This window comes from Sus scrofa, chromosome 14, assembly GCF_054392235.1.
Source record: "Sus scrofa isolate SSC_HxYL_T2T_F1_AM1 chromosome 14, Sscrofa_HxYL_maternal_Yorkshire_Landrace_v2.0, whole genome shotgun sequence".
In the NCBI taxonomy this organism is placed as follows: Eukaryota; Metazoa; Chordata; class Mammalia; order Artiodactyla; family Suidae; genus Sus; species Sus scrofa.
In genome coordinates this window covers 21,147,800-21,173,316 of record NC_139396.1, presented here as the reverse complement: position 1 = coordinate 21,173,316, position 25,517 = coordinate 21,147,800, and the positions used below count along the sequence as shown (strand labels likewise).

General features: G+C 52.7%; 1 protein-coding gene across 31 annotated transcripts in view; it reads left to right on the top strand.

Moving 5' to 3' along the window:
• Nucleotides 1-25,517, top strand: part of SEMA4D (semaphorin 4D) — a 121,401-nt gene that overhangs the window by 72,836 nt on the left and 23,048 nt on the right. For 24 of the 31 annotated variants that reach the window (XR_014826371.1, XR_014826370.1, XM_084994485.1 and 21 more), the window contains 9 exons: nt 397-461; nt 10,456-10,813; nt 12,639-12,784; nt 14,848-14,910; nt 16,777-16,875; nt 21,865-21,958; nt 22,770-22,883; nt 24,198-24,349; nt 25,297-25,472. Coding sequence is in view for 29 of the 31 variants with exons in the window: in XM_084994485.1 (XP_084850611.1) it covers nt 10,708-10,813; nt 12,639-12,784; nt 14,848-14,910; nt 16,777-16,875; nt 21,865-21,958; nt 22,770-22,883; nt 24,198-24,349; nt 25,297-25,472 (950 nt within the window). In the remaining 2 variants the exon portion in view is untranslated. Of the gene's footprint in view, nt 1-396; nt 462-10,455; nt 10,814-12,638; nt 12,785-14,847; nt 14,911-16,776; nt 16,876-17,180; nt 17,273-21,325; nt 21,959-22,769; nt 22,884-24,197; nt 24,350-25,296; nt 25,473-25,517 lie in introns of those variants that run through there. The other 7 variants (XM_084994497.1, XM_084994492.1, XM_084994489.1 and 4 more) reach the window with 2 other exon arrangements.

The following is a 25,517-nucleotide window of genomic DNA, read 5'->3' as shown; positions in this document are numbered from 1 at the left end:
TCGAGGAACACAGATTCTAAAGGGTACATGTCTGAAGTCAGTAGACAGTCTGATGACATGTTCCGGTTTATGGACTCTGAGCTGACGGTGACCCTGGCTTGTACTTTGAGTGGCTTCTTCTGCAGGGAAGTGGTAGTGGTCAGTGGTTGGGGACCAGCTCCAGCGCCTGGGTGACCAACAGGTTGCACTTCCTTTGTTCACAGGCGAGTGATTGCACGCTCCCTCTCTCCTGTTTGCCCAAATGCACAAATGCCAGGCCACCCTGGGTCAGAGAGTCAGCTGCAGGGGTCCAGAGGTGAAGGCAGGAGTTTCTTTTCAGTGCCTTTTCCAGAAGTGATGTTGAGTTTATGGGAACAGTTTAAGTGTTTAAATACTCTTGTCTCCCGTTGTTTTCAGAGCCACGATTTCTGAAGACTGCTTCCTGGAAATGATCGGGAAGTTTCCAGAGGCACACGATACAGGTAAAATCACTGTTCCTCGGTCTATTTCCTGGTTTAGCATAGTTGACACTGTGTAGAGGCCTCCCTGGGGTGGATCTCTGTGGGGTCTTGGGGACAGATCTGGATTTGGCTGCCGTCCTGTGGGGCTGGTGTGAAGGAAAGCCAGAGGGCAGTAGGGCCATTGCCCAGTTTTCCTTCTCAGCCCCTCTGCTTTTCCGCCCCTGCTTCTTTCCCTGTCCTCTTCCTGGGCTCTAGGCCACTGATCCAGGCACCAGAATGCTCCATCGTCTCTTTTTTTTTTGAGGGGGAGGTGTTCCATCAGTGAGGTCTATTGTAAAAAAAGGATTCTCCATGTCACTGGCCCTGAAATTGAGTCATTTTATGATTCATCTTAATTTTAGTCAGTTAATACATGGTCAGCCATGGATTTCCAGTTTTAGAGGAAAGAGAAGTGTCAGTTTAATTTGTAAAAACAAAAGGCAAGCGCCCATCTCCCCTTCATCTTTTTAAGCTACTCCTGTCTTGTGCGGACGAGCCGTCACCGTTGTGGCTTCTGCTGGCTTCTTGACACACCTGCTGCCGACATAGACTTTAGTGTCTGCTGCGTGTGGCAGTCACAAGGACCAGTTATGCCAGTTTGAGGGCGGCTTTAATGAACACAGCCTCACTTCTAGGGCTGCTTAGCACTTTTCTGTGTTTATTGGCTGGCTATACACATAAAGGTGTTTAATTAACGGCTCTGTTGGGCGGAGGCTCTTTAGTTTGTTAGATCTTTTCTTTCTGTAGTTTGTACTTGTGAGGAATTCAAATCTTTGGCGTTTATATTACCAGTATTCTTTTCCTAGTTTCCCTGCCTCCCCACCCCGCCCAGAACATTTGTCTTTGGATTTTGTTTGCTGGGCACTTTAAGGAAGCGTTTTGGAATCCTTGGATATAAAGGAGTTGAAAGCAAGGGTGTTCTCTTCTGTTGAGGACCACACTGAGCTGTTAGAGAATTCCAATGCAAAAGCCTGAGAGGGTGGGCTTTCCTGCTACTTTGACCTTGTGGTCCTAAAAAGCATGAAGCATATGCAGGAAAAGAAGCCGCTTCTCCTTTTTTGTGGAAATGCACAAAGGGCCAAGAAATGGCCAGAGTAGACTCTTAATACTTTTAGCTTGTGGTCCTAAGAAGCATGAAGTACATGCAGGAAAAGAAGCCACTTCTCATTTTTATGGAAATGCAAAAGAAATGGCAAGGGTAGATCCCCACACCAAGAAATGGGCGGGCGGGTGGAACAGGTTAATGTGGGAGATGTCAATTTTTGATGTATTCATTTTTTTTAAAAAAGGCACGTAAAGTGCCATTCATTGTTTTAAAAGCAAACATAAAAAGTGAGTTCCCGGCAATAATCACTGCTAACAGGTGGATGTGTGCCTGTGTCTCTGTGTGTCCGTTATGTGCACCTGTGTGTCTGTCTTTGTGTGTCTGTGTGTCCATGTGTGTCTGTATCCATGTCTGTGTTCATGTGTGTCCCTGTGTCTGTATCCATGTTTGTGTTTGTGTGTCTATATCCATGTGTGTGTTGGCGTGTGTGTCTGTGTATATCAGTGTATGTGTCCAGTGTGTCCGTGTGTGTTGTTTGTGTATGTAGACCGGCCCCTCCTCCCTGGCACACATGGGTCATCCAGCCTGCTGCTCTGAACCCACCTTTCCTCGTGGCGGGGGAGCCGCTGCTTCTCGGTGGTTCTTGCAGAGCTGCCTCAGCCTCCCTCGCCCGTCTGTTCACCAGCACCCCCTGGTGGCCTTGTGCCCTCAGTGCCGCAGGGCTGTCTGCCCACGTGGCTCTATGTACCCAGCTTGTCCGTAAAATTGCTGCCCAAGAATCCCCAGGACACAGAATCAATGTGGAAATTCAGAAAGGTCCTCGGGAATCCTCTGCCCCACCCCTCCACCCGCTCTGCTAGTGGCAATCTCTGAAATTTCTCTCTGCCTCAAGGAGCATTGTTAGATGTTTTTACATTGTTACATTTCTTTACTAAGTGGAGTTAAGCACCCTTGGAGTTCCTTGAGAAGGTAGGAAGTTTTATAAGGTAAGGAGAAAATTAAGAACGCAAATCAATTCCAGTGAAGGCAAAACCTGAACAACAGGGTCCTTAATTTAAGTTTGCCCTCTGTCCAGGTCAGACTGGGGACTGCATGAAGCACCAGTCTCAGTGGCATTTCAGATATCTCCTGGTACACACGGTAGCATCCTCTGGGCCTTGGGAAACAAGCTTGGGGCATGTCTGGTGCTGAGCCGCCCCTGGACCACACACATTTCTCCCCGGGTCGGGAGGCAGGAAGAGTCAGGCCTGGGAAGAAGGTTGCTTTATGTCCCCAGTGCTCAGCTAAGCCCTGGGGCACATGCCCACGCCGAGAGCAGTGCCGCACACCCTCCAAGAGTGTTGTTGGAGGCCCTATTGTGGTTTAGCAGGTCAAGAGCCCAACATAGTGTCCGTGAGGATTAGGGTTTGATCCCCGGCCTCGCTCAGTGCCTTAAGGATCTGATGTTGCCGCAAGCTTCAGTGTAGGTCCTAGACGCAGCTCAGATGGATCTGGCGTTGCTATGGCTGTGGTGTAGGCCAGCAGCTGGAGCTCTGATTCAACCCTAGCCCGGGAACCTCTATGTGCTGCAGATGTGGCCCTAAAAAGCAAAAGAGAGAGAGAGAGACAGTGTTGTTTGTGTCCACATGTGAAGAATGATGTCACACAGGTGGTATGAGCCCTCCCTGCTGGCCTCTGCACTGGGGGGGTCCCTGCTGCCCTTCAACCCCCCCCCTTTGCATGCCCTTCTCAGCACTTGCCCATCATCACTGCTGATTGATTACTGATTAGTTGGTGGGCATGTGCACCGGTCACCCCACCGCCCTCTGTCTCCTTCCTGGATCCCATCCAGCACATGTGGCACAGACATGCTGGGGTTAGGTGAGAGAACAAGGGTTAAGGCCAAGACGTCCTGAGTGACTTGTTTGGCCCTGTGAGGTGGCTAAAGGGGAAAGCCAGTGTCCTGGATACTTTGCCATTTTTCCATTGAGGGGAGTGGGGTTCCGGCTGGACTGAGCAACAAAACTGCGCATGGCACCTGCAGCTGCAGTGCTGCTCCTGGATCCCTTCTTTTTTTTTTTTTTTTTTTTTTTTGTCTTTTCCAGGGCTGCTTATGGAGGTCCCCAGACTAGGGGTCTAATTGGAGCTGTAGTCACCGGCCCACACCACAGCCACAGCAACTCCGGATGCTTAACCCACTGAGCGCGGCCAGGGATCAAACCTGCAACCTCATGGTTCCTAGTTGGATTCGTTTCTGCTGTGCCATGACGGACATTCCTTTTTTTTGTTTTTCTTCCCCCCACCGCCCTTGGATCCATTCTAAGTTCTGAGGAAGTTGAAACAATAAGCTGCTTGTTGTGTGTGACACTGAGAGCTTCTGAAACCTGCTCCTGATTCCTGAGGGGGCAAGGCAATTTGACATCAGCACCACAGCCAGGGCTGGGAGAGGGGAGCACTGCAGGGAGGGAGCTGGGGGATGGGGTAAGGAGGGGAGCCCATGGTGGGGTGCAGCCTAGGGTGGAGACAGCCGGCACCAGCGCTGGCAGGGCATGGTCTCAGGTTGGCCCTCGTGCTCTCTGCCCCGGCTGGGAGGGGACGATATCGCCGTGTTTGTGTCTTCTGGTGTCCTGGCCACACAGACTCGAGGGTCAGTGGGGCTTCACCTGCCCTGTCTGGATAAACCCATAGATAAGAAGCCAGAACAGGTCCCCCAGCAGTTGTCCACAGCTGTCACCCAGGCTCCCCTTTCACGGGTTCCCTGGGGGTTCCAGTGAAGGTACTATTAAGGTTGGGTTAGTATCCTGTTGTTGATGGGAGCACTGACACCTTACATGAGGTAGTGGGTGGTGGCCCTCTGTGACCCCGTGACAGCCCAGGAAGGGAGTCTAAGGGGTGGGTGGGTGTGACAGACCCCAGCCAGCACCCTTGGTCCATGGTTCCTTCCTTAGAGGACCCCGGCCTACAGTCACCAGTCCCATCTAGGAATGCAGTACTAAATCGGATGTTTGTGCTGGAAGAGGAAGCATACACGCTGATTGGCCTGCATGTACACACATGTACATGCATAGGCATATGCATAACACACACATGCACATACCCACAGGAGTGAATGAACATGCATACACACAGGCAGATGTATGGCCGCGACACGTGTGTGCACGAGTGCACACATGAAAGCGCACGTGCACACACATACTCCAATACAATGCAGGTACACATACAGTATATACACACACAGGTATGTGGTACACATGTACACGCGTACATGCATATGTACATAGTCACGTGTGTATGGTTTCATCTCTGCCCTAGCCTCCTGACTCGATTCAAGGTCACTCAAGTGGAAAGCTGCTGTGACAGGCACTGACAGGCCCCTGAATGATGGGCTCCGAGACCCTCTCTGGTTGCCATTCTCTTGACATTTAAAGTGGGGTCGCATACGCCTCCTGAACCTGAGCAATTACGTGTAGGTAATGGGTGTGACACTGTGCGACCCTGTCTTCCTAATGGGCTCCTGTCTCAGTGTGACACTTTCACATGGGGGAGGCCAAATGCACACTCCCAGCAGGAAGGCCCATGAAAGCCTGCAGGTGGGCACTTTGTCCTCTTGTGTCCATTGGAACATTTAGGCTGCAATTCTTAATGCGACATCCTGTCAGCGAGCTCTGAGCCGGTGTTCCCGGTTCAGTGCACCGTGTCTGCATGAGTGTGCTGTGTGTTTTCCTTGGCACTTTAAAATTATACAAAGCAATGCATGCTTGTTGAAAAAGAACAAACATCCAACCCTTCCAGTGTCATAAAGCAAACCATGCAGCCCCCACACCCGCTCCCCAGAGAGGAGGTAACTGTGTGTGGCAGGGACCCTCCTGACTTTTGGCTATTTATGTTGGTTTTTTAAAGACCATTTGGGGACCAGAGGCAAGGGCTGATGGGAGCCATTGGGAATCTGGTGCTTGTGGATGAGATAAAAATAGTTCAGCATGGGATTCATCCCGTGCTGGGAAGCTTCTGCAGGAAGAACTCATGCCTGTCCTCAGGTCGCCGTGGGCAAGGAGGGCCTGGGGACCGCCAGGAGTGAGTTCAGCCCAGCCCCTGAACAACAGCGACTGGGTTGATCCAGGCTCAAGGCTATTAAGAAGAACGTTTTCCCTTCTCACCTAAACCAGTCAGAGCAGCCCACATGAGCAGCAGCCCTCCCACCACATCCGCTGCAGCCCACTCGGGGTGGTCATCTGTCAGGACAGCTCAGCCTTTCCTGGGACTGTGAATGCCCTTATGAGGCCCATTCTAAATTTCCGTCCCCTCTGGGAATTATGCATGTGAAACTTTGTCACTGCGGCCTCAGCTTGGTTCTCTCCGGCTCTGGCCTTAGTCCTCTAACGGGGATGTTTGCATGTCCTCTGCTTCTGCCTTGCCCCAGAAGAGACCACATCATGGAGCATTTTGAAGTCCTGACTCATGCTGTGCAGAAAATGAAGCAGGAGGTGAATGGAGATGGCCCTGGGGCCAGGGTGCCCGTGGGAGGGAGCCAGCCCCCGGTGCCTGCCAGGCACTCTTGGAGTTGCATTTTACACTAACTCCTGTTCTGCTGCTCAGGGCACTTCCTGTCGCTTGGTGAATATTCCTGCTTCTGCAGAAGTGTGAACCCCCAGCTTGGCTGCCTGGACACATCCTTGGGAGGACCACCTGCGGGGGCCGTGTCCCCTGCTTCTCCACCCACCGAGCTGCTGTCTTGCAGGCTGCAAGGAATCAAAGCGTTGATTTCCTTTGAAAACTTTGGCTTTTATCAGAGCAATTAATGCACAAGATTTTAACATGAAGTTGTTCTTATGCAGCTTATGAGAGAAAGCAGCTCTGGTCTTATCCCTTTGTCCCCAAGACAGTGAGCCTCAACTATTTTAGCCATTTAGAGTATCCATCCTTCGAAGTGCTTATATTGATATTTCCTGATTTTACTACGTCAGATCCTATATTACTGAAAGATGAGGATTGGGGCTCCCTGACCCCCCTCCATTCACTGTGCCCCCTCCCTCGCAAGAACATGGCTCCACGGGTTTAGTTGTTGGTGCCAGGCCAGTATTGCTCACAGCTGGGCATGCTAGGTCCCTTTTGATCACACTTCCTCTCAAGTGTGCCGTTGTGCTTTCCCTGGGATTAGTACCTGCTTCATTCTGAGTGTGTTATGCTTCATTTTTCACCCGTATCTGTGTTACTTACTCCTCCTCGGGCTCCACCAGACCCATAAATCCTCGTATTTCAGCACATAAGCCTACGGAAGCTCTGTGTGATCTCCCCCGCGCCCTCTGGGCCTCTGTCTCCCCCTCCCTGAGCCCCTCCTGCATGGAACACCCCCCTGTTCCCCAGCCCTGCTTCCTTCCCCAGGAAGACTGCGGAAAGAGCACCCTTTTGGTGGCAGATCTTTCAGGAGCTTTCTGAGAAAGCATGTCAGAGAAGGGTAGGGTTTTAAGAATGCTTCTCGGGTACACTAATGGGACTCTACCCAGGATTGACCCACGTGATCTCTGGAACAGATACATTTGGGAAAGTTCTGGATGGTTTTGACACGCAGGAGGGACGGCACCTTGCAGATGGGCCAAGTTCCATATACCCAGATGTGACTGGAACAGAAAGATGAGGAGAAACAGGAGAGGCTAGATAGAAGGTGGTAGACCAAGGTCATGCCTTGGGCTTAATCTGGGTGGGAAACATCTGGTAGGGAAATAATACGTTCTGATTTACATTAAAAAACGTTATTCCGGATGCAACTACTGTTTGGTAAAAGTGTTATAGGGAAGTTGTCTGTGTTTGGAATTGTATCTGACTGCTGGTAACAGAGATTTGACATGACAGTGATTGATTGACAGTTTGTTATCAAGTCTAGAAGTGGGCAGAAGAAAACAAGTGTAAAGTCTCCAGTGTATTATAAGAGTCCCCAGTTCTTATAGATTTCCACTTGGCTGGCCTTAGAATGAGACTCTTATCTTCATGTTCACAAGGTGGCTGCCAAGCTCCAGCCATCACATTTGAGTTCCAGGCAGCAAAAGGAGGAAAGGCTGAAGCCAAGAAATACCGTCACCAGCTGAGTCAGCCTCCTTTAGAGAGCTTTCCTGGAAATACTATTTAGTAACCTGTGTTCACAGTTCTTTGGCCAAAACTGCCACCAGGGAGGCTGGGAGACATGGTTAGCTGACCACACTCTATCTCAGGTAAAATTAGGATTCCGTTAGGGAGAATGAAGGGATGTGAATGCTGAGACAGAAAGCCAGCCACCTCTGTCCCGAGTGACAAAAACAGAAGCAAGATGGAGAGGGTACGAGACTGTGGAGAGGTCAGGATGGGAGGGGAGTGCTTTGATTGGAGACGTAGTGGTGAAACTGGACCTGGGAATGAGCTAGACGGGTGACTGGTGCTCCCCCAAGCCATCAGCATCATCCACGCAGGCAGCTCTCCCCCAGGGCCTCAGCATCCTGTGGCTGCATAGGATTTCTGTGGGAGTATTTAGTAGTCACGGGACACTCCGGGATTATTTACTGAGTGGGTCACGTTGGGAGCATGGCAGAGTTTGAGACCTCACATGGCCTAGGTTTCTAGAGCCGCCTTGTACCTCACTTCCCTACTAAGGGCAGGAGACCAGAGCCCAGGTTAAGGGTGACGTGTGGCCCACACGGTGGGGGCCACAGAGGGAGAGTACTCCGTGAGGCAGCCAGCCCTCTCTTCTTCCCCTCCCGGCCTCCCTGGCTTCCTGGTGAATCCAGTATTGCATTTAGCATGGGTCGCGCCCTTGTCATTGGGCGCCTGGGCTGGCCGTCCCCGTGGGCCCCCAGCGAGGGCCTTGGCCTGCAGCCCAGCTTCTGTCCTGTAAATAGTAGTGTTGGCGCCCAGCCACTCTTATCCATTCCTGCGTCATCTGTGGCTGCTTTCTTGCTACCACACTGGCATCGAGTAGCTGGGACAGAGGCTCTAGGAGTAAAAAGCTGAAAATAAAGCTCATCCAGCCCTTTGTCAAAAAGAGGTGCCAGCCTCCACCCCGGATGGGCTGGTCCCTGGAGGAGGAGTGTGCTGTCAGTGTGCTCCCTGACTTGAGGGATCCCTAGGTGCCTCAGGGTGGAGGGGGAGCCTGGGCAGGCCCACCTTTGGGCTGCAAGCAGGAAGCATGGAGTTAAGGAAACCCCCTGTGCTGCCTTCCTTTGTGAAGGGGAGCCAGGTGGTGGTAGTGCCCCATAAAAAGTAAATAAGGCAGGAGTTTCCTGGTGGCTCAATGGGTTAAAGATCTGGCGTTGTCACTGCTGTGGTGCAGGTTAGATCACTGGCCTAGGAACTTCTGCATGCTGCAGGTGCAGATTAAAAACAAATAAATTTTAAAAAACTAAAATAAAAAATAAAAGACCTTCCCAGAGCACTGTGGAGGGCAGGCTGTGCCCTCTGCTAGGTTTTGGGGCCTACGTGAGGATTCTGGGCTGTGAGAGGTGAGGAAGAAGCCTGGGGAGTTTCCTGGAGGCAGTGACTTGACCAGGTGAACAGGAAGTCAGAACTTCTCCCCAAATGCTCTTGGGAGGTTGGATTTGACCTGGTGTATCAGGGAGCCGCAGGGCAGGTTCCCATGTAGGGAGCCGGGAGTGAGGGAGCTGGCACCTCTTTTTGACAGACCTCCAGAGGGGTTGTGGGCAGGATGCTGACAGTGGTGGTGGGGGCCAGGGAAGGTTCTGCAGAGGCAGGAGCCATGGGTATCAGTTGGACTAATAGACGTGGAGGTGGCTTGGCTGGGGGAGGTAGAAAGAAGAGGAGGAGGTTAGGAGGGCTGACTCCCAGGGCCCCCAGGGGAGGGGAGAGGGGTGGAGGTGGGGGCAGCTGCTCTGCCATTTTGCAGAAGAGGGTACTCAGTGGAGCAGGTTGTGTGCCTTGGACTCTGTGTTGGGCCCCCCCCCCCCCGGGGTGTCTGCAAGTGTGGGGGTTCTGCCGTGACTTCATTATATTCCCCAGGTGTGACTGGCAAGTGTTCTTCTGCCTCTGCTTGGACCAGTGTTTCGGTTTAAACCTCTCCCTGAGAAGCAGGGGACAAGTCCATTTCAGAGTCTCACTGGGATCCCAGCAGAGCCTCAGCTCGGGGGCAAACCCCAGTGCTTAATTGCCCCAGCGTACTGACCTGGAGCCGGGCTATCTGCAGCTCACTTCAGGGACCCCTGCAGACAGCGCATGCGGCTGAGCAGGTGGTTGTAAAACCGGGGCAGTGTGGGCTCCAGGAGAGCCCCCCTTTCTCAGTTTAGCACAGGCCTGTTCTTTCCGTATGGTGCTTCTTCTTGGTGACATATCAGAGGCCATGACCACTGTTCCCATGGTGGGCAGACTTTTTACCGTGAGGCTGGAGGAGCAAGGCCATCAGGGTGGCCCTGTGCCCTGCAGGAGGTCACCTACTCCTGCACAACCAGGACACGCACGCTTGTATGTGTGCATGCCTTATGCGTGTACATGTGTGTGCTTGCACATGTGCGTGCGTACACTCCCACATTTCAGCGCCTGTGCAGCCCAGTCTTGAGCTCTGGCTGTCATCCTCAATGAGTATTACAGGAATTGCGAAGCCCAAGTCTCCGAGGGAAACTGAAACCCCGGTTCCATTCTCTTTCTCCCCATCGCTTTACCAGCTGGACACAGCGGCCGCACAGGGAGGAAGCTGGGCAGCCTGGCAGGCGTCTGTGGCCCTGGTCTGGGTCCCTGTGTCTGCCTGCATTCTGGGCCAGCCTGAGGAGCAGGAAGCCCTGAGTCCTGTAGCTCTTTCTGGGCTGTGGTGTCTGTGTGGGGCTGTCTCCCTGGGAGCACCCGCCGCCGCCGCCGCCCACAGAGTCCATGGCTGGGGATGTGGTGAGAGCAGAGCCGTGCGGGATATTGAGCAAATGGAAGGCAGCCGTTATTACCACACCTCCTGACTTGTAACCCTTCCTTTTCATTTTCTTCCAGAATTTCTTCAGAAGGCTGTAACGAAGCACATTGGCTAAGAACCGGGTGGCCTTTGGCATCTGCAGTGCTGGGAGCAGCCTGACCTCACCCAGGTGCTGAGCGATGCTGGGCCTCAGTGGTCACACAGCCCACCAGCTCCAGGCTGTGCTGTGGGTCAAGGCCCCAGGGCTCTGAGCAGCAACCACCACACCCGCTGTGGGCTCCCCTGCCCGCGGGCCTCCATTGCCCAAGCCCCCACTGTGGCCCCAGCCGATGAGGATGCGGTCCCCCGTCTGGAGGCTGCTCACTGCCCTCGCCGTGGTGTTCGGGACAGCGGTGGCGTTTGCACCCATACCTAGGATCACCTGGGAGCACAGAGGTGAGGGCAGAACCGTACCGGGCCCTGGTGGCATCAGAAGGGAACAGCCGGTCCTGCTCCCTGCTCGTACTGTGGGGCACCCTTTGTTCTGCTGGGTCTGTGCCCTTGGCACTGGTGTGTGGGCAGACTGCCTGCACCACTGCTTCTGGGAGGGTGCTCAGATAAGTGAAAACACCCGCAGGGCTTGTTCATGGCCTGCTGACTTGGTTTCTAAATCAGGGGGGACCCTGGACACAAGTTTATCTTCCTTGTGCCCAACGATGTTTGGTGCATGCTGCCCAGGCATAAACCGCAGCAAGGAGTATTTTGAGGACATTATGTAGCTGAGTTTCAGGCCAGTTGTTTTCATTTGCTGTTTATTAGTTGCTCTTTTATTTCCTCCCTGTCACCCGAGTCTTTCAGGTTCAGTGGGTAGAGAGCTTCATTCCCAGTCCTGGGCAAGTTGTACTTGAGGGCTGAGCTGTCTTGTGCAGAATTCCAGGCAGTGCATGTGCTGGGAGAGCCTCTATCCTGTGTGCATCTTCCTCAGCACTGGGAAGTTGGACGAGCATAGATTGTGAACACCTAACTCTTCAGTAAACTCAGATCCTGGTGCTACATGGAAAGCCAGCTTGAAAATTGATGCGGGGAAGCTCCTGTTGTGGCTCAGTGGGTTAAGAACCTGACGTGGTATCTGTGAGGATGCGGGTTCAATCCCTGGCTTCACTCAGTGGCTTAAGGATTTGGCATTGCTGCAAGCTGCAGCGTAGGTCACAGTGAGGCTCAGATCCAGTGTTGCCGTAGCTGTGGCGTAAGCCAGCAGCTGCAGCTGTGATTCGACCCCTAGCCTGGGAACTTCCATATGCTTCAGGTGCAGCCCTAAAGAGACAAAAAAAAAAAAAAAAAAATTGATGCTGGGATGGTCAAAAACAAGACATAGCTCCTTAGGAAATAGTGTGAGTACATTTATATTGCTCCTAAAGAGATAATCTTTGAATTTCTTATGTTCCTAAATAGTCCCTGATATAGTTATTTAATAAGTGAAGAAAAATGTCATTGGTTTCTCTGGTTTGGAAATGTGTGGTGGTTATCCCTGAGAAATGTTTGGGTTAAGGGATATGATCACTGAAACAGACTTTTTTTTAAAGGCTTTGAGGTAAATAATTTTTTTCTGAATAAGAAAACCCTAAATAAGTTATTTTTTTTAGCCTGTGGATGCCTAAACAGCCAGAGACCAGAGTTTGATGGGAGACAGAGGGAACCCCTGTGGTCAGCACTTAAGGTGTCTGGCCTGTAGTCTCCTGGGAGGTCACGCGGTCACCCTGCAAAGAGGTTGTGCTGCTGGAAGGTTGTCCTTCTGGGAGGTCACACCGCCGGGGGTCATGTTCCTAGAAGGTCACATTCCTGGGAGGTCACATCCCCTGAGAGGCCACGCTGTGGGCTTGGGAACTCGGCTGCTGGAGGGAGCAGGAAGGGACATCAGGGCCAGCACTGCTAGAGCATGCGGGCTCTGGGGCTCACACTGGGCGGTGGCCTCAGCGGGTCTGCTCTACCCCAGGGGGCCCGAGTTCTGGCCTCGGCCAGCGGCCTGGCCACCGTGGCAGCAGACCCGTGCCCAGCCCTAGGGAGACAGCAGTGCACACCCTGGTGCTCCGAATATGTCCAGGCCCGGGAATAGCTAATGCAGGGGAGTTCCCTGACTCAGGTGGCTGCTGTGGTGCAGGTTCAGTCCTTGACCCAGGAACTTAAACGTGCTGCGGACGCAGCCAAAAAAAAAAAACCCACCTAATACGTTCTCCTGCTCTCTGCCACCCCCCCACCCCCAACCCCACCACTCCCTCCCCAGAGGTTCAGCTGGTGCAGTTTCACGAGCCGGGCATCTCCAACTACTCAGCCTTGCTGCTGAGTGAGGACAAGGACACCTTGTACGTGGGCGCCCGGGAAGCTGTGTTTGCCTTGAATGCGCATAACATCTCCAGGAAGCAGCACGAGGTATGGTGATAGGGGTTCCCTGCCGCGTCCAAGACACAGACCTCTCCAGTGTTCCCTCCTCAGATCCGCACCCGGGGCTCCTCCCGGGCTGTCAGACCCTTTCTCGACTGAGCAGCCTGCTCACCCCAGTGGCCGGCCCCAAGATGTCCTACACAGCTAGCCAGCAGCCTCCCCAGCCACCAGGGCCTCACGGTTCCTTTCTGTCCTGTGTCCATGAAGCCCCATCGCAAGACGTCCCTGGCAGCCTGCCCCCTCCCCGGGCCTGCAGCACCCACAGGGATCACCGTTATTTTATCTTGGATTTTCTTTCTTTTTTCTTTTTGTGACCACCCTGGTGGCATATGGAGGTTCCCAGGTTAAGGGTCACGTTTTAGCTGCAGCTACCAGCCTACGCCACAGCCACAGCAGCGCAGAATCTGAGCCGAGTCTGTGACCTACTCCACAGTTCACGGCAACACCAGATCCTCAACCCACTGAGTGAAGCCAGGGGTTGAACCGGCAACTTCATGGACACTAGTTGGGTTCTTAACCCACTGAGCCACAATGGTATCTCTGAAAAGAAAGTGTTTTAGTTTTTATTTTAGTGATGTTTATTTTTTTCCGTTATAGCTGGTTTAAGAAAGTGTTTTAAAAATGCAGGGCACTTAGAGCAGAGGGATCCTGCCCGCTCAGCCCCTACTCCCTCTGTCATGAAACCCCCCTCCTCTGAGCCTCCATCTTCTTCCCAACTCCTCGGGCTGTGGCTGCCTCTCAGTCTCGTCTTGGGAGCATAGCAGTCCCCTGTACACGGGCACAGGTGCACGGTCTGAACCCACGTTGCTCTGTGATGACATCACTGCGGCCCCTCAGAGTGACTGAGAGGCTTCAGGCCCCATAGACACCAAAGAGAAAAAACAGGGAAAGGACCACAGCCAGGCTTCAGCGACACCCCCCGAGTGTGATCACAGGCCCGTCAAGAGGTCACGTTCCTGGATGCTTATGCCGTGCGTGTACATAATGACAAAACTGTGCATTTTCATTTCTTTTTTTTTCTTTTCTTTTTGATCTTTTTAGGGCTGCATCCGCAGCATATGGAGATTCCCAGGCTAGGCGCCTAATTGGAGCTGTTGCTGCCGGCCTACACCACAGCTCACAGCAACGCCGGATCCTTAACCCACTGAGCGAAGCCAGGAATTGAACCTGCATCTTCATAGATGCTAGTCAGATTCGTTTCTGCTGAGCCACAACGGGAACTCCTGCATTTTCATTTCTGAAAGAAGAGGCTCTTTGAAATGGGACTTGGTTCAGCTTCCGTGTGTCTGGATTAGGGCTGCCATGTCCCCGAGGATGAGTTGCTGGGGATTCACTTCACTGCCGAGGAGGAGCCCATGGGGTTCCTGACTTCTGAGTGCTCGACCCCGGCTTTAATTCCCTGGGGGGAACTATACGTTGGCATTAATCCTGGAACATCATGCAGGCAGATGGGGGCCTCTTGGGGGTGGTGAGGTGGGGCTGTGCCTCTCTGTCCTCTGGAGGGCGAGGGCCTGAGGCGCCCGCCAGCCTGGCTCCTGTGTACTCCCCCACCCCCCGTGTGAAAGGAGCACAGATCCTAGCGGCACGTCCCCTGTCACGTTCACCTGCTGCTGTCACATAAAATTTAAAGTATCACAATCCTGCCGTTCCGCTGATAGTTGAGACTTTTTATTGGACCCGAGAATCACTCTTGAAGGGATGAAAATCCCACTTTGACGTTTGAAGATGCCTGTGGACAGCTTTTTGTTGAATAATTGAATCCTCCCACCTTCGGTCGTTTAGTCTTTGCAGTTGTTTTCCAGTGAGCAGGGGTCCCCTGGCCACAGGATGAGGATCCCAGAACTTGGACGCAGCCCCCGTTGCTCATGGGCTCCCGCCCGCAGTCGTCTCCCCCGAGCTTGCGTTGCGTTGCAGTCTGAGATGTTCCTGTCCGAGGAAATACCTGTGCCCTGAACACCACCATCTGCTTTGTACCCTGTCCCTTTTTTACACCAGTATCTCCTTTGAAAGGGGGAACATGCCCTGACACGGACTCTCATTTTCCCTCACAGGTGTATTGGAAGGTCTCAGAAGATAAAAAAGCAAAATGTGCGGAAAAAGGGAAGTCAAAACAGGTAATTTCTTTTGCAAGCTCCAGAGACCACCCAGGCACATCTTCCTTGTTCCACTCTCCTGAATGCCCTGACATCTGCAGTGCAGCCCAGGCATGTCACTCAACCCTCAGGATTCCGGCGGGCTCGCTTACGTCATCGAGATCATCTTGCTCCTTATTCCTCTGCTTCCACGTGGTGGGCTGGGGGCTCCCAATGCAAGTGCCAAACAGGCTTTTGAAAATTAAAGTTTCTCTGAAAGTTCCCATTGTGGCTCAGAGCTAATGAACCCTGCTAGTATCCGTGAGGATGCAGGTTCAATCCCTGCCTGGCCTCGCAGGTTGCAGATGCAGCTCGGATCTGATCTTGCTGTGGCTGTGCTGTAGGCTGGTAGCTACAGCTCTGATTCAGCCCCTAGCCTGGGAACTTCCAAATGCCTCAGGTGCAGCCCTAACACAAGAAAAAAAAGAAAAAGGTTTTCTGCATTAATCAAATGGCTTAAAACTTTGACTACAGAAAATGATGTCTAGTGCCTGCTGGCTAAAGGTGTAAAATGCAGGGCTTCTTGCCTTCCCTAAACCCCAGTGGCCAGGAGAGGTTGCTGTAGATTTCTGGATTTTTGGCACCATCAATCCCTTGAGAATCTGCTCCTTGTCTGGAAGATACTGGGCACCCCAGCGTGATGTTCAGTGTCCACTTCCCTCCAGAGCTCTGGGTTCCTCCCATCACCCCCAAGAGCCTGACCCTAACAGATGCTGGGCTGCTCTCGGAATCTCCACGTATAAGAGCCCTGTCTTCCTTGGTAGATGGTAAGACAGCTGCGTTATTGTACATTTCAGTAGCTCTTGGCTAATCTCAAAACAAAATTTGGGGGACGGGGGGGAAGAGCAATTTTTGATTAAACTTTTTTAGCAAAATGTTGACCGTTTTCCCCACAGTCACTAAGGTCAAAGTTACTTTAGGAAACGAGGGAGAATGCAGGCATTGTGATGTAATAACGGGTGTCATAGGGAGTTGTCTCGGAGCTAAATTAGAACAAGCCCTTTGGCTGGCCCGGCGCGGAGGCCATAGGCGGACAAGAGTCCTTCCCAGTTTAAACACAATCATGGCAAAAAAAAAAAAAAAAAAAGAAAAAGAAAAAAAAGCAAAAACCCTTCCTATGTGGAAATACTGTCAGATGTCGGCACATATAATCCAAGCACATTTCAGCCTTAAATGGTGAGCGGGTTCTCCAGCGGTGTCTGGTTTTCCTGCGGGGCCTTTCTGATGTAGAGCCAGGCTCAGAGCCCTCTCATTAGTCCAGCCTCCCCCCTGAGCTGGGCGGGCCAGACACACCCCACTCCTGAGAAGCAGTGTTGCACACACTGGGGTGCAGAGGGTGGGGTCCCCTCGGGAAAAGGAAGGCGGAGGGTATTCTGGACAGCACACCCGCCGTGGGTCTGCCAGCAGAATGAATGGTTTGTGTGTGGCGTGAGAGTCAGCGTGGTTTTTTCCATATGGTGGGTGTCCAGTAAGCTTTGAGGTCAGCTTTCATTGCCTTCTGGCCAGTACATCTTCGTTGAGTATAAATTAGTGACTGAAGTGAAATCCATTTGGCACCTGACGACAGCCTGGGGATCCTGCAGAGACAAAAGCCCTCAGGCCAGCTGCAGATTGAGGTTTGTCCGGGGTTGGAACTGGATCTCAGTGAACCTGCACGAACCGGGCAGGGCAGGGCTGGCGTTGAAGGAAGACGACATCTGAGGCAGGCGGGCTGGTCGTCCTTGAGCTGTGAGGAGCTGTCGTGGGGTGTGTGCTCAGCTGATTCCTGCTCTGAATTAAGCAGGTAAAGCATTTGGGATGGTGGAGCCTGCCTGATGGGTGACGCCGTGCCTTTTCCTTCCTTTGCAGACAGAATGCCTTAACTACATCCGCGTGCTGCAGCCGCTCAGTGCCAGTGCCCTTTATGTGTGCGGTACCAACGCCTTCCAGCCAACCTGTGACCACCTGGTAAGGCCACAGCATGTCCCCTGGTCACTGATGAAAGCAGAGTGGGGCTCAAGGCCAGTGCTGAGGGGTCGCCACTCTGCAGACCGGGAGGATTTTCTCCTACTGGTTGTGTGTGTGTGTTGTGGGGGGTGGGGGGCAGATCTGGGCTCCTCAGGAGGCCTCTGCCCACTCTCTGGCCTCCTCTAAGCCTGTCCTGTCTGTAAACCACCATGACTGAGGGCCTGGCTGGGGCGGGACTCATGGGCCCAGTGGCCGACCTTTGGGAAGTCTCTTGTTGACCAAGAGAAGCAACCATGAGCCATAATCTTTTTTTTTTTTGCCTTTTCTAGGGCCGCTCCCGCAGCATATGGAGGTTCCCAGGCTAGGGGTCGAATTGGAGCTGCAACTGCCAGCCTACGCCAGAGCCACAGCAATGACAGATCCGAGCCATGTCTGCAACCTACACCACAGCTCACGGCAACACCAGATCCTTAACCCACTGAGCGAGGCCAGGGACCGAACCCGCAACCTCATGGTTCCTAGTCGGATTGGTTAACCACTGCGCCACGACGGGAACTCCCATGAGCCATAATCTTGTCTATTTCTCCCTGTTACATTTTGCATTTTGTGAGGGAGCCCTGGCCATGACAGGGGTCCTGTCACGTGGAGAAGTCAGGACTTCTATTCCTGGATCCCTTGATCTTGGTTCATGTACATTATGGGCTCAATGTTTGTGTCTCCCCCAAATCCATGTGTTGAAGCCCCCAGTCCCTATCTCCAGTGGTATTTGAAGATGCAGCTCATGAGGCGGTAATTAAGGTTAAACAAGGTCATATGGGTGGGGTCCTGATCCGAGAGGATGGTGGCTCTGTAAGAAGAGGACAAGCCATCAGAGATCTGTCTCTCTCACCACATGAGGACACAGCAAGAAGGCGGCTGGCTGTCTGCAAGCCAGGAAAGGTTCCTCACTGGGCACCCACTGTGCCCACACACTGGTCACAGGCTTCCAGCCCCTAGAACCACAAGGCATGAATGTGTGTGGTTGCAGCCACTGCTGCCCTACCCCTGTTGGTCTTCATGGCAGCTGGGCCCACTAGGACAGCGTATCTGCCGCTCTAGTCAAGGGGTGCCACCATCAAATGTCAGCTGTTGTGGTACAAGTTGCCCACTGATCTGCAGTTCTGGATTTTGCCCCTCCAAGGAGCGACAACATGATGCCAGTGTGCCTAGTGTGGTTTTTTTCTTTCCTTTCTTTCTTTTTTTTTTTTGGTCATTTTAGGGCCACACCTGTGACATATGGAGGTTCCCAGATTAGGGGTTGAATAGGAGCTGCAGCCGCCAGCCTACGCCACAGCCACAGCAACACAGGATCCGAGCCTCATCTGCGACCTACACCACAGCTCATGGCAACACCAGCTCGGCTCCTTCACCCACTGAGCGAGGCCAGGGCTCGAACCCGAGTCCTCACGGATACCGTTTGGGCACCTTACCCCATTGAGCCACGATGGGAACTCCTGCTGAGCGGTTTTAGAAGCAGAACCCATCTCTCCCTCAGCTGCATCATATGCTTGACCCTCCACGAGCCCCGTCGGTTGCCTTCTGCTGTCTTGGGGTCCTTTGGAGGGGGGCCCCCACTCATACACAGCCCTCCTGCCACTCCCCCGCTGGCTGTTAACAGGAAGGAGAGAGCAGATTGGACGACAGCGTCTCTCCAGGAGATGTTCTTCTCAGATCTTCTGCTGAGCCATTTATAGTGAACACAGAGAGGGAGAAGGAGTGTTTTTAATGCATCTCATTGAGGATTGACGATGAAGCACATTCCCTAGTGTTTGTCCCTGATTTAGAGAGTGCTTGGCAAGGGTGAAACATGCTGGAATAGAAAGCTTACTTTGCTGGAACCATAAATTCATTGGAATTAAAAAATGTTGTCCAGGCTTGAGTCAGAGATAAACAATAGGACAAAGTCTAGGCAAAGTCAGGCCCTGCCTAGAAAACCTTGAATCCACATGCAGACCCCTGGGGTGGGGCCCCCACACAGTGTGGGGCTCTGGGGCTCTCAGTGTCTGCAGACTCTGGCAACTAAGGCTGTAATTGAGGTGGCCATGCTGCTAGGTGTTGAGACCCTCAGTCCTTAGAGACATGTTTAGTTTCTTTTTCTTTTGTCTCATTAATCATATTAGAAACATTTTGGGAGTTCCCATTGTGGCTCCGCAGGTTAAGAACCCGACATAGTGTCCGTGAGGATGCGAGTTCAATCCCTGGCCTGGCTCAGGAGGTTAAGGTTCTGGCATTGCCGCGAGCTGTAGTGTTCATCAAAGATGTGGCTCAGATCCCATGTGGCTGTGGCTGTGGTGTAGGCCTGCAGCTGTGCTCTGATTCGACCCCTAGCCTGGAAACTTCCATATGCTGTGGGTGTGGCCCTAAAAATTAAATTAAATTAAAAAAAATTTTTTTGTCTTTTTAGGGCCACACCCACGGCATATGGAGGTTCCCAGGCTAGCGGTCTAATTAGAGCCGTTGCCAACAGCCCACGCCACAGCCACAGCAACACCAGATCCAAGCCAAGTCTGCAACCTACGCCACAGCTCACGGCAACGCCAGATCCTTAACCCACTGAGTGAGGCCAGGGATCGAACCTGAAACCTCATGGTTCCTGGTCAGATTCGTTTCCGCTGCGCCATGATGGGAACTCTGGAAAATGTTTCTTTTTTAAAAAAATTTAATTTGGAGTTCCCGTCGTGGCACAGTGGAAACAAACCAGTGGGTTAAGGATCTGGCATTGCTGTGAGCTGTGGTGTAGGTCGCAGACAGACATGGCTTGGATCCTGCATTGCTGTGCTTGTGGTATAGGCCGGCAACAGCTACAGCTCCAATTGGACCCCTGGGAACCTCCATATGCTGGGGTTGCAGCCCTAAAAGGCACCCCCCCCCAAAAAAAAGGAATATTCTGCACATGAAAGGATTTTCTAACTGAACTCTTAATCAGAAGCTTAAGGTATAGCATTTAAACTTAAATTTCATAGACATGTTCAATGGTTGAGGCAAGGGAATTGTGTATTTTATTTCAATCTAGACCAATGTTTTTTTCCAACATGCTCAGTAAAAATTTTCAAGCCGATGACAAGTTAATCACGCACATATATCCTAACCACCTAGATTGCATAGTTGGGAGCATCTCTGTGTGTGCGCAGGTGTGGGCATGCTGAACTATGACCCCTGAATGTCGTCACACGACCAAGAATAGGGACATTCTCCTACACAACGCCAGGTTTCTCATTACTTCTAAGATGTACAATTCCTGGACATCGTCTGACACCTCTTCCCCATTCAGATTTCCCCATGGTCCCCCCAAAAGTATCCTCCTGAAATGTGCTCATTGTCACCACAGTTCACACCTCCTCACCTCAGAGGTGAGCATCTCAGTATCGTCTCCATCAGCCTGTTAGAAATGTAACTGCAGCTTTTCCTGTGCGCCTGAGTCCTTTCTGCTCTGTGACTAGGATGCATTTTCCTCACAGACAGTGAGGCTACCCACCCACCCGTCACAGTCAGGGTGCACGACTTCTTAAGCTGCTCCTGGCAGTTGGGTGAAAAAGGTACCCCACTTTCATTGCCATGTGCCTGCTGGGCTGCCAGCAGCTCACACACCCTTTCTTGTCTGTACTGCTGGACAGGTTTCTTCTCTAACTTGCTGTGCTTTGACCATTTACCCCTGGGTTGCTTGCCTTTTTTTTTTTTTTTTTTTTTTTTTTTTTTTCTTTTTCATGGCCACACCTGCAGCATATGGAGGTTCTCAGGCTAGGGGCTGAGTTGGAGCTACTACAGCTGCCAGCCTTCACCACAGCCACAGCAATGCAACGCAGGATCTGAGCCATATCTGTGACCTACACCATAGCTCATGGCAACACCTGGTCCCCGGCCCACTGAGCGAAGCCAGGGATTGAACCCACATCCTCAAGAATACTGGTCAGATTCATTTCCGCTTCACCACAAGGAAACTGCCCCCCCACCCCCGCCCGCCCAGGTTGCTTTCTTACTCATGTACAAGCTTCTCGTATATTCAGGGATGGATACACTTCACCTGTCATTTTGCAGGCATTTCCTCCACTGTGCACTCCTGTTGGTCTCCGTCTCCTCCTTCCTGTGGACAAAAGCTTTCCAGTCCTTTCTGTACGGGACCTGCCGTTTTCTTCCTTGCTTGGTTTGGGGCTCTCTTGTCAGGTGTAGAGATTGTCCCAAGACTGAAATCGTTGCCTGTACTTTCTGTTAGTGCAGCATGATTCTGTTTTTAGAATTCAAATCATCGGAGTTCCCGTCATGGCTCAGCGGTTAATGAATCTGACTAGCATCCACGAGGACGCAGGTTCAATCCCTGGACTTGCTCAGTGGTTTAAGGATCCGGCATTGCCATTAGCTGTGATGTAGGTTGCAGACTCATCTCAGATCCTGTGTGGCTGTGGCTGTGGCATAGGCAGGGAGCTACAGCTCCAATTCGACCCCTACCCCGGGAACCTCCATATGCCGTGGTTGTGGCCCTAAAAAATAATAATAATAGATAATAAAATTCAAATTCTCAGTGGATCTGGAGTATATTTCGGGGGGTGGAATGAGGTAGAGTTTCTCTTCCTTTTATCCACCGTTATCTTTATTGATAGCCTGCTCCCCCACTGCCGGGAAGGCTGTGTGTATTGATGTTAAAGTTCTGCACATGGCCTTCTGATCTGGACCGAGGCCCATCCACGTTCAGTTTGCCTTGGTGGTTTTATGACCCTGGAGCCATCAGCATGGCCATCTTCGTCTTACAAGTGAGTGAACTGAGGCCCTCAGATCTGGAGGTGCTCTCGAGGGTGTCAGAGGGTGCCAAGGCACTGGCGTCTAGACCTGGGACAGGGTGGTTGGCCATGCCCACCATGAAGAGCGAGGCTGTAAGTTAAATGGTCCAACAGACATCCGTTATGACCACAGGAATCCCAACACTGTGTGATGCTCTTTCTGTTCATTCAATTGCAGAACTTAACATCCTTTGCGTTTCTGGGGAAAAATGAGGATGGGAAAGGAAGGTGTCCCTTCGACCCAGCACAGAGCTACACGTCTGTCATGGTTGGTGAGTCCTGCTGAGTCTTTCCCTGGCTTAGCTCTGCTGGACCCAGGCGGCCCCGTTCCTCATCCTCTGCAGTGCCCTCCCTCTGCTTCGTGCCCATATTCACGGTCCTCACAGGAGGTACAGGTGCCTCTCCGTGGATCTTCTGAGACAAGCTTTGGAATTCATTGTTCAGTAGTATAACCAGCTACCTCATGGTACTCAAGTTAGATTTGTGGGAAGAGATTATTTTACAGCTGTCATGTGTGCAAATCGTTGGGTTACTGGGTCACACTGAGTTAATGGTCCTGTTGGAGGAGAGTTTGTGTCTGTCTGAGCTGCGCCTGCCTTGGAATGGTCTGCCCGAGGCAAGCAAACCAGGAGCCCTATTTCTGCCCACTGTTGTATTGTTTATTTTTACTGGATGCAAGAATTACTTGTTTGTGTTACTTATTGCCCCTAATGCTCATAAAATCCAGTTTAAAGTGGAGCACAAAATTACCCATGCTGAGTTCCCGCTGTGGCACAGTGGGTTAAGGATCCAGCGATGCCACGGGGATGGTGTCAGTGGCAGCTGTGGGTTGCAGCTGCGGCTCAGATTCAATCCCTGGCCTGGGAACTTCCATCTGCTGTGGGTTCAGCCACACACACACACACACACACACAAAATCACCCTTGTTAAAGAAATGAAACAGAAGACTCAGGGAACAGAAACATGCGCCCAGAAGCAGGGCGCGATGGCCCCTCCCCATTTCCTGGGAGGATATGTGGTCTGAGTGTCTGTCCCCAGCGTGGTGTTGATTCTCTTCTCTGCTTTCCTCCTGGGCTGCTGAAGATGGAGAGCTTTATTCTGGGACATCATATAACTTTTTGGGAAGCGAACCCATCATCTCCCGAAATTCTTCCCACAGTCCTCTGAGAACGGAGTACGCGATACCTTGGCTTAACGGTAAGAAGCAGATGCCCGTGGCATCCCAGGAGGTATTTCCGCTCAGGGTCAATTCCTTGCAGAGCCGCCCCCCACTCTTGTTCTCCAGCCTCACAGGAGGGCATCAGGGCTCATCCTCATGTGTCCTGGAGCTTATGTCAGCCCTGGGCAATGGGGATGCTTCTGGAACTGCTCGGGGCTCCACAGCCAGCCTTCCGGGACTTCTTTGTTTTCTTCTCTGCTAAGAGAGCGCTGTATTAAGCCTGGTGCCAAAACTCTCTCCACCAGGTGCCAGATAGAAATGCAAAGACGGAGTGTTGAGCAGAGGAGAAAAAAATAGCTTTATTGCTCTGCCAGGCAAAGGAGGTTCACCGCAGGCTAATGCCCTAAAGACTGTGCCCTCCCTTGGGAGAGAATAGGAGGCGGTTTTATAGTTTTAGGGGTGGAAAGTAGGGCCATGGATAAGGATGCAAGCTTTCATGCTTCTTCACAGTTGGCGTTTAGTGGCCCTCGGACAGGTTCCAGTGGTCCTCCTCCTTTCTGGAGTGAAGAATGCTTCCTATTTGATGGGGGGTTTTAGTCTGCAGTCGAGCCCAAAGGTTTTCTTGTGCATATTCCTTGAGGAAGAACCTGGACCCTGCCCCAAGGCTGCACTGTTGTCCCTTGACTGCTCCTCCCTGGTCCCTGCATCCCCTCCCTTCCCTGATTAGCAGCTCTTTGAACCCGCCCTTGGTTGGGGAGTCTGCCTGGGGCCTATTTCCTACCGATGAGAAATGGGGGAGGAAAGGCTTTTGTGCCCTGGAGCCCGGTTTCCAGCTGGCCTTTACCCTCCTTGACAGTGGATCTGGGAGCGGCAAACTTGGGCTCATTCAGTCAGCATGTGACATTGTATCGTCACCTCTGGACATCATGTGTGCACATTGGACTCTGTGCAGATGGCTCACAGCTGCTTGCAGGGGACTTTTCTTTCAGGTGCCTGCCAGGACCCCAGGGCACTTGGATCTGGTGGTTGGGAGTTTGTTCCCTTTAGACGCCTGCCGATTAAACCAGCAAGTGCATATCTTCCAGTGGGTCTTCCGGGAGGTGGGGGATCCAGCGCCTGAGGGCCAGGCGTGAGGCCCCGCCGTCCGTTCCTGGGCTGGATGGGGAGGGGTCTGCTCCAGGGCCACTGTCTCGGGCATCTCTTTAGACTGAGAAGGCCTGGATGGGTGCTGTCTTCATTCCCGGGCCCTGCAGTTTGTTTGGGGTGTGGCACAGGCACCCTCCCACGTCCTTTCTGGGGGTGCCGAGGTCCCTGGGCATGCCCGGGGATAACCAAAGTGCCTTTTCCTGCAGAGCCCAGCTTCGTGTTTGCTGACGTGATGCGCGAGAGCCCTGGAGGCGGGGGCGGTGGCGATGACAGGGTGTACTTCTTCTTCACGGAGGTGTCTGTGGAGTACGAGTTTGTCTTCAAGCTGCTGATCCCCCGCGTAGCGAGGGTGTGCAAGGTGAGCGCGTCCCCCCCTTTCCTCCTCGGGTCCAGCCCTTGGTGGTGGCACGTCACCCAGGCTCGTTTTCTCGGACACGTCCGTTTCCTGCCACGTAGGTGGCAGCGCGGACACCGTGGGGACCGTGTGTGACAATGGTGCCTTCCTGTCCTCGGGGCTCTGCCCTTAGCACACCTCCCTCAGACCCTCCCCCAGTTGATAGAAAGTTAGTTTTTCGGTACCGTATTAACCAAATTTTATCGGAACGGGATTTTACCATCCCCGTGTAAAGAGGGGGTGGGTGCATTTTCATCGGGTCCAGAATTAATGAGGATGCTTCGTTTTCATCTTCTGCATCCAGTTATCAGAGTTTCAGTGTTTCTCTCCAGACCAAGTCATGTCAGGGGTGTTTGGCGATTGTCTCCAGGTGGTCGGTTCACTGCAGAGTGTGTGGGAGGAGCTAGCAGGTCAGAGCACCTGCTGGGGGCTAGATGGAAGGGAAGGTCTGATGTCCCAGGGGCAGCATCTCTGAGGGAGACCACGTTCCGCACCCCTGCCAGGCACATTGGCCCGAGACAGACTGGGGAGCCCTGCATCCACCGGCCCCCAGCTCTGAGGGTCACCCACGGACGGGTCGAGTGTCTGAAGAGGCACACGAGCCAAAGGACCAAAGCAGTAAACATGTGCGAGCACGGTGGGGCAGGGCGTCTGTTGGGGGACAGGGGGTTGGCAGAATCCAGCAGCTGTTCTAGCTGCAGCTGAACGACTGCCCCTTGAGAGGGTTCTCCTGGCTTGGTTTTGAACTTGCATGTGTGATCCAGGCTGGCGTGGAAGGAGTGCCGAGGTCACCGGCGGCCTGCAGCCCGCTTTCGTTTTTAGCCTTGGCTTCTGCTCTGGGCTCCTGTCACTTACCCCTGCTCACGGGGTGTGCCTGCCCTCCTCCCGCCACGCACATCTGTGGGTTTCAGGGGGACCAGGGCGGCCTGCGGACGTTACAGAAGAAGTGGACCTCCTTCCTGAAGGCCAGGCTGATCTGCTCCCGGCCGGACAGCAACCTCGTCTTCAACGTGCTGCGGGATGTCTTCGTCCTCAGGTCTCCGGACCTAAAGGAGCCCGTGTTTTACGGGGTCTTCACCCCACAGCTGTGAGTGCCTCAGGCGGGCAGGAGGCGGGATGTTTTCCCTGCAGC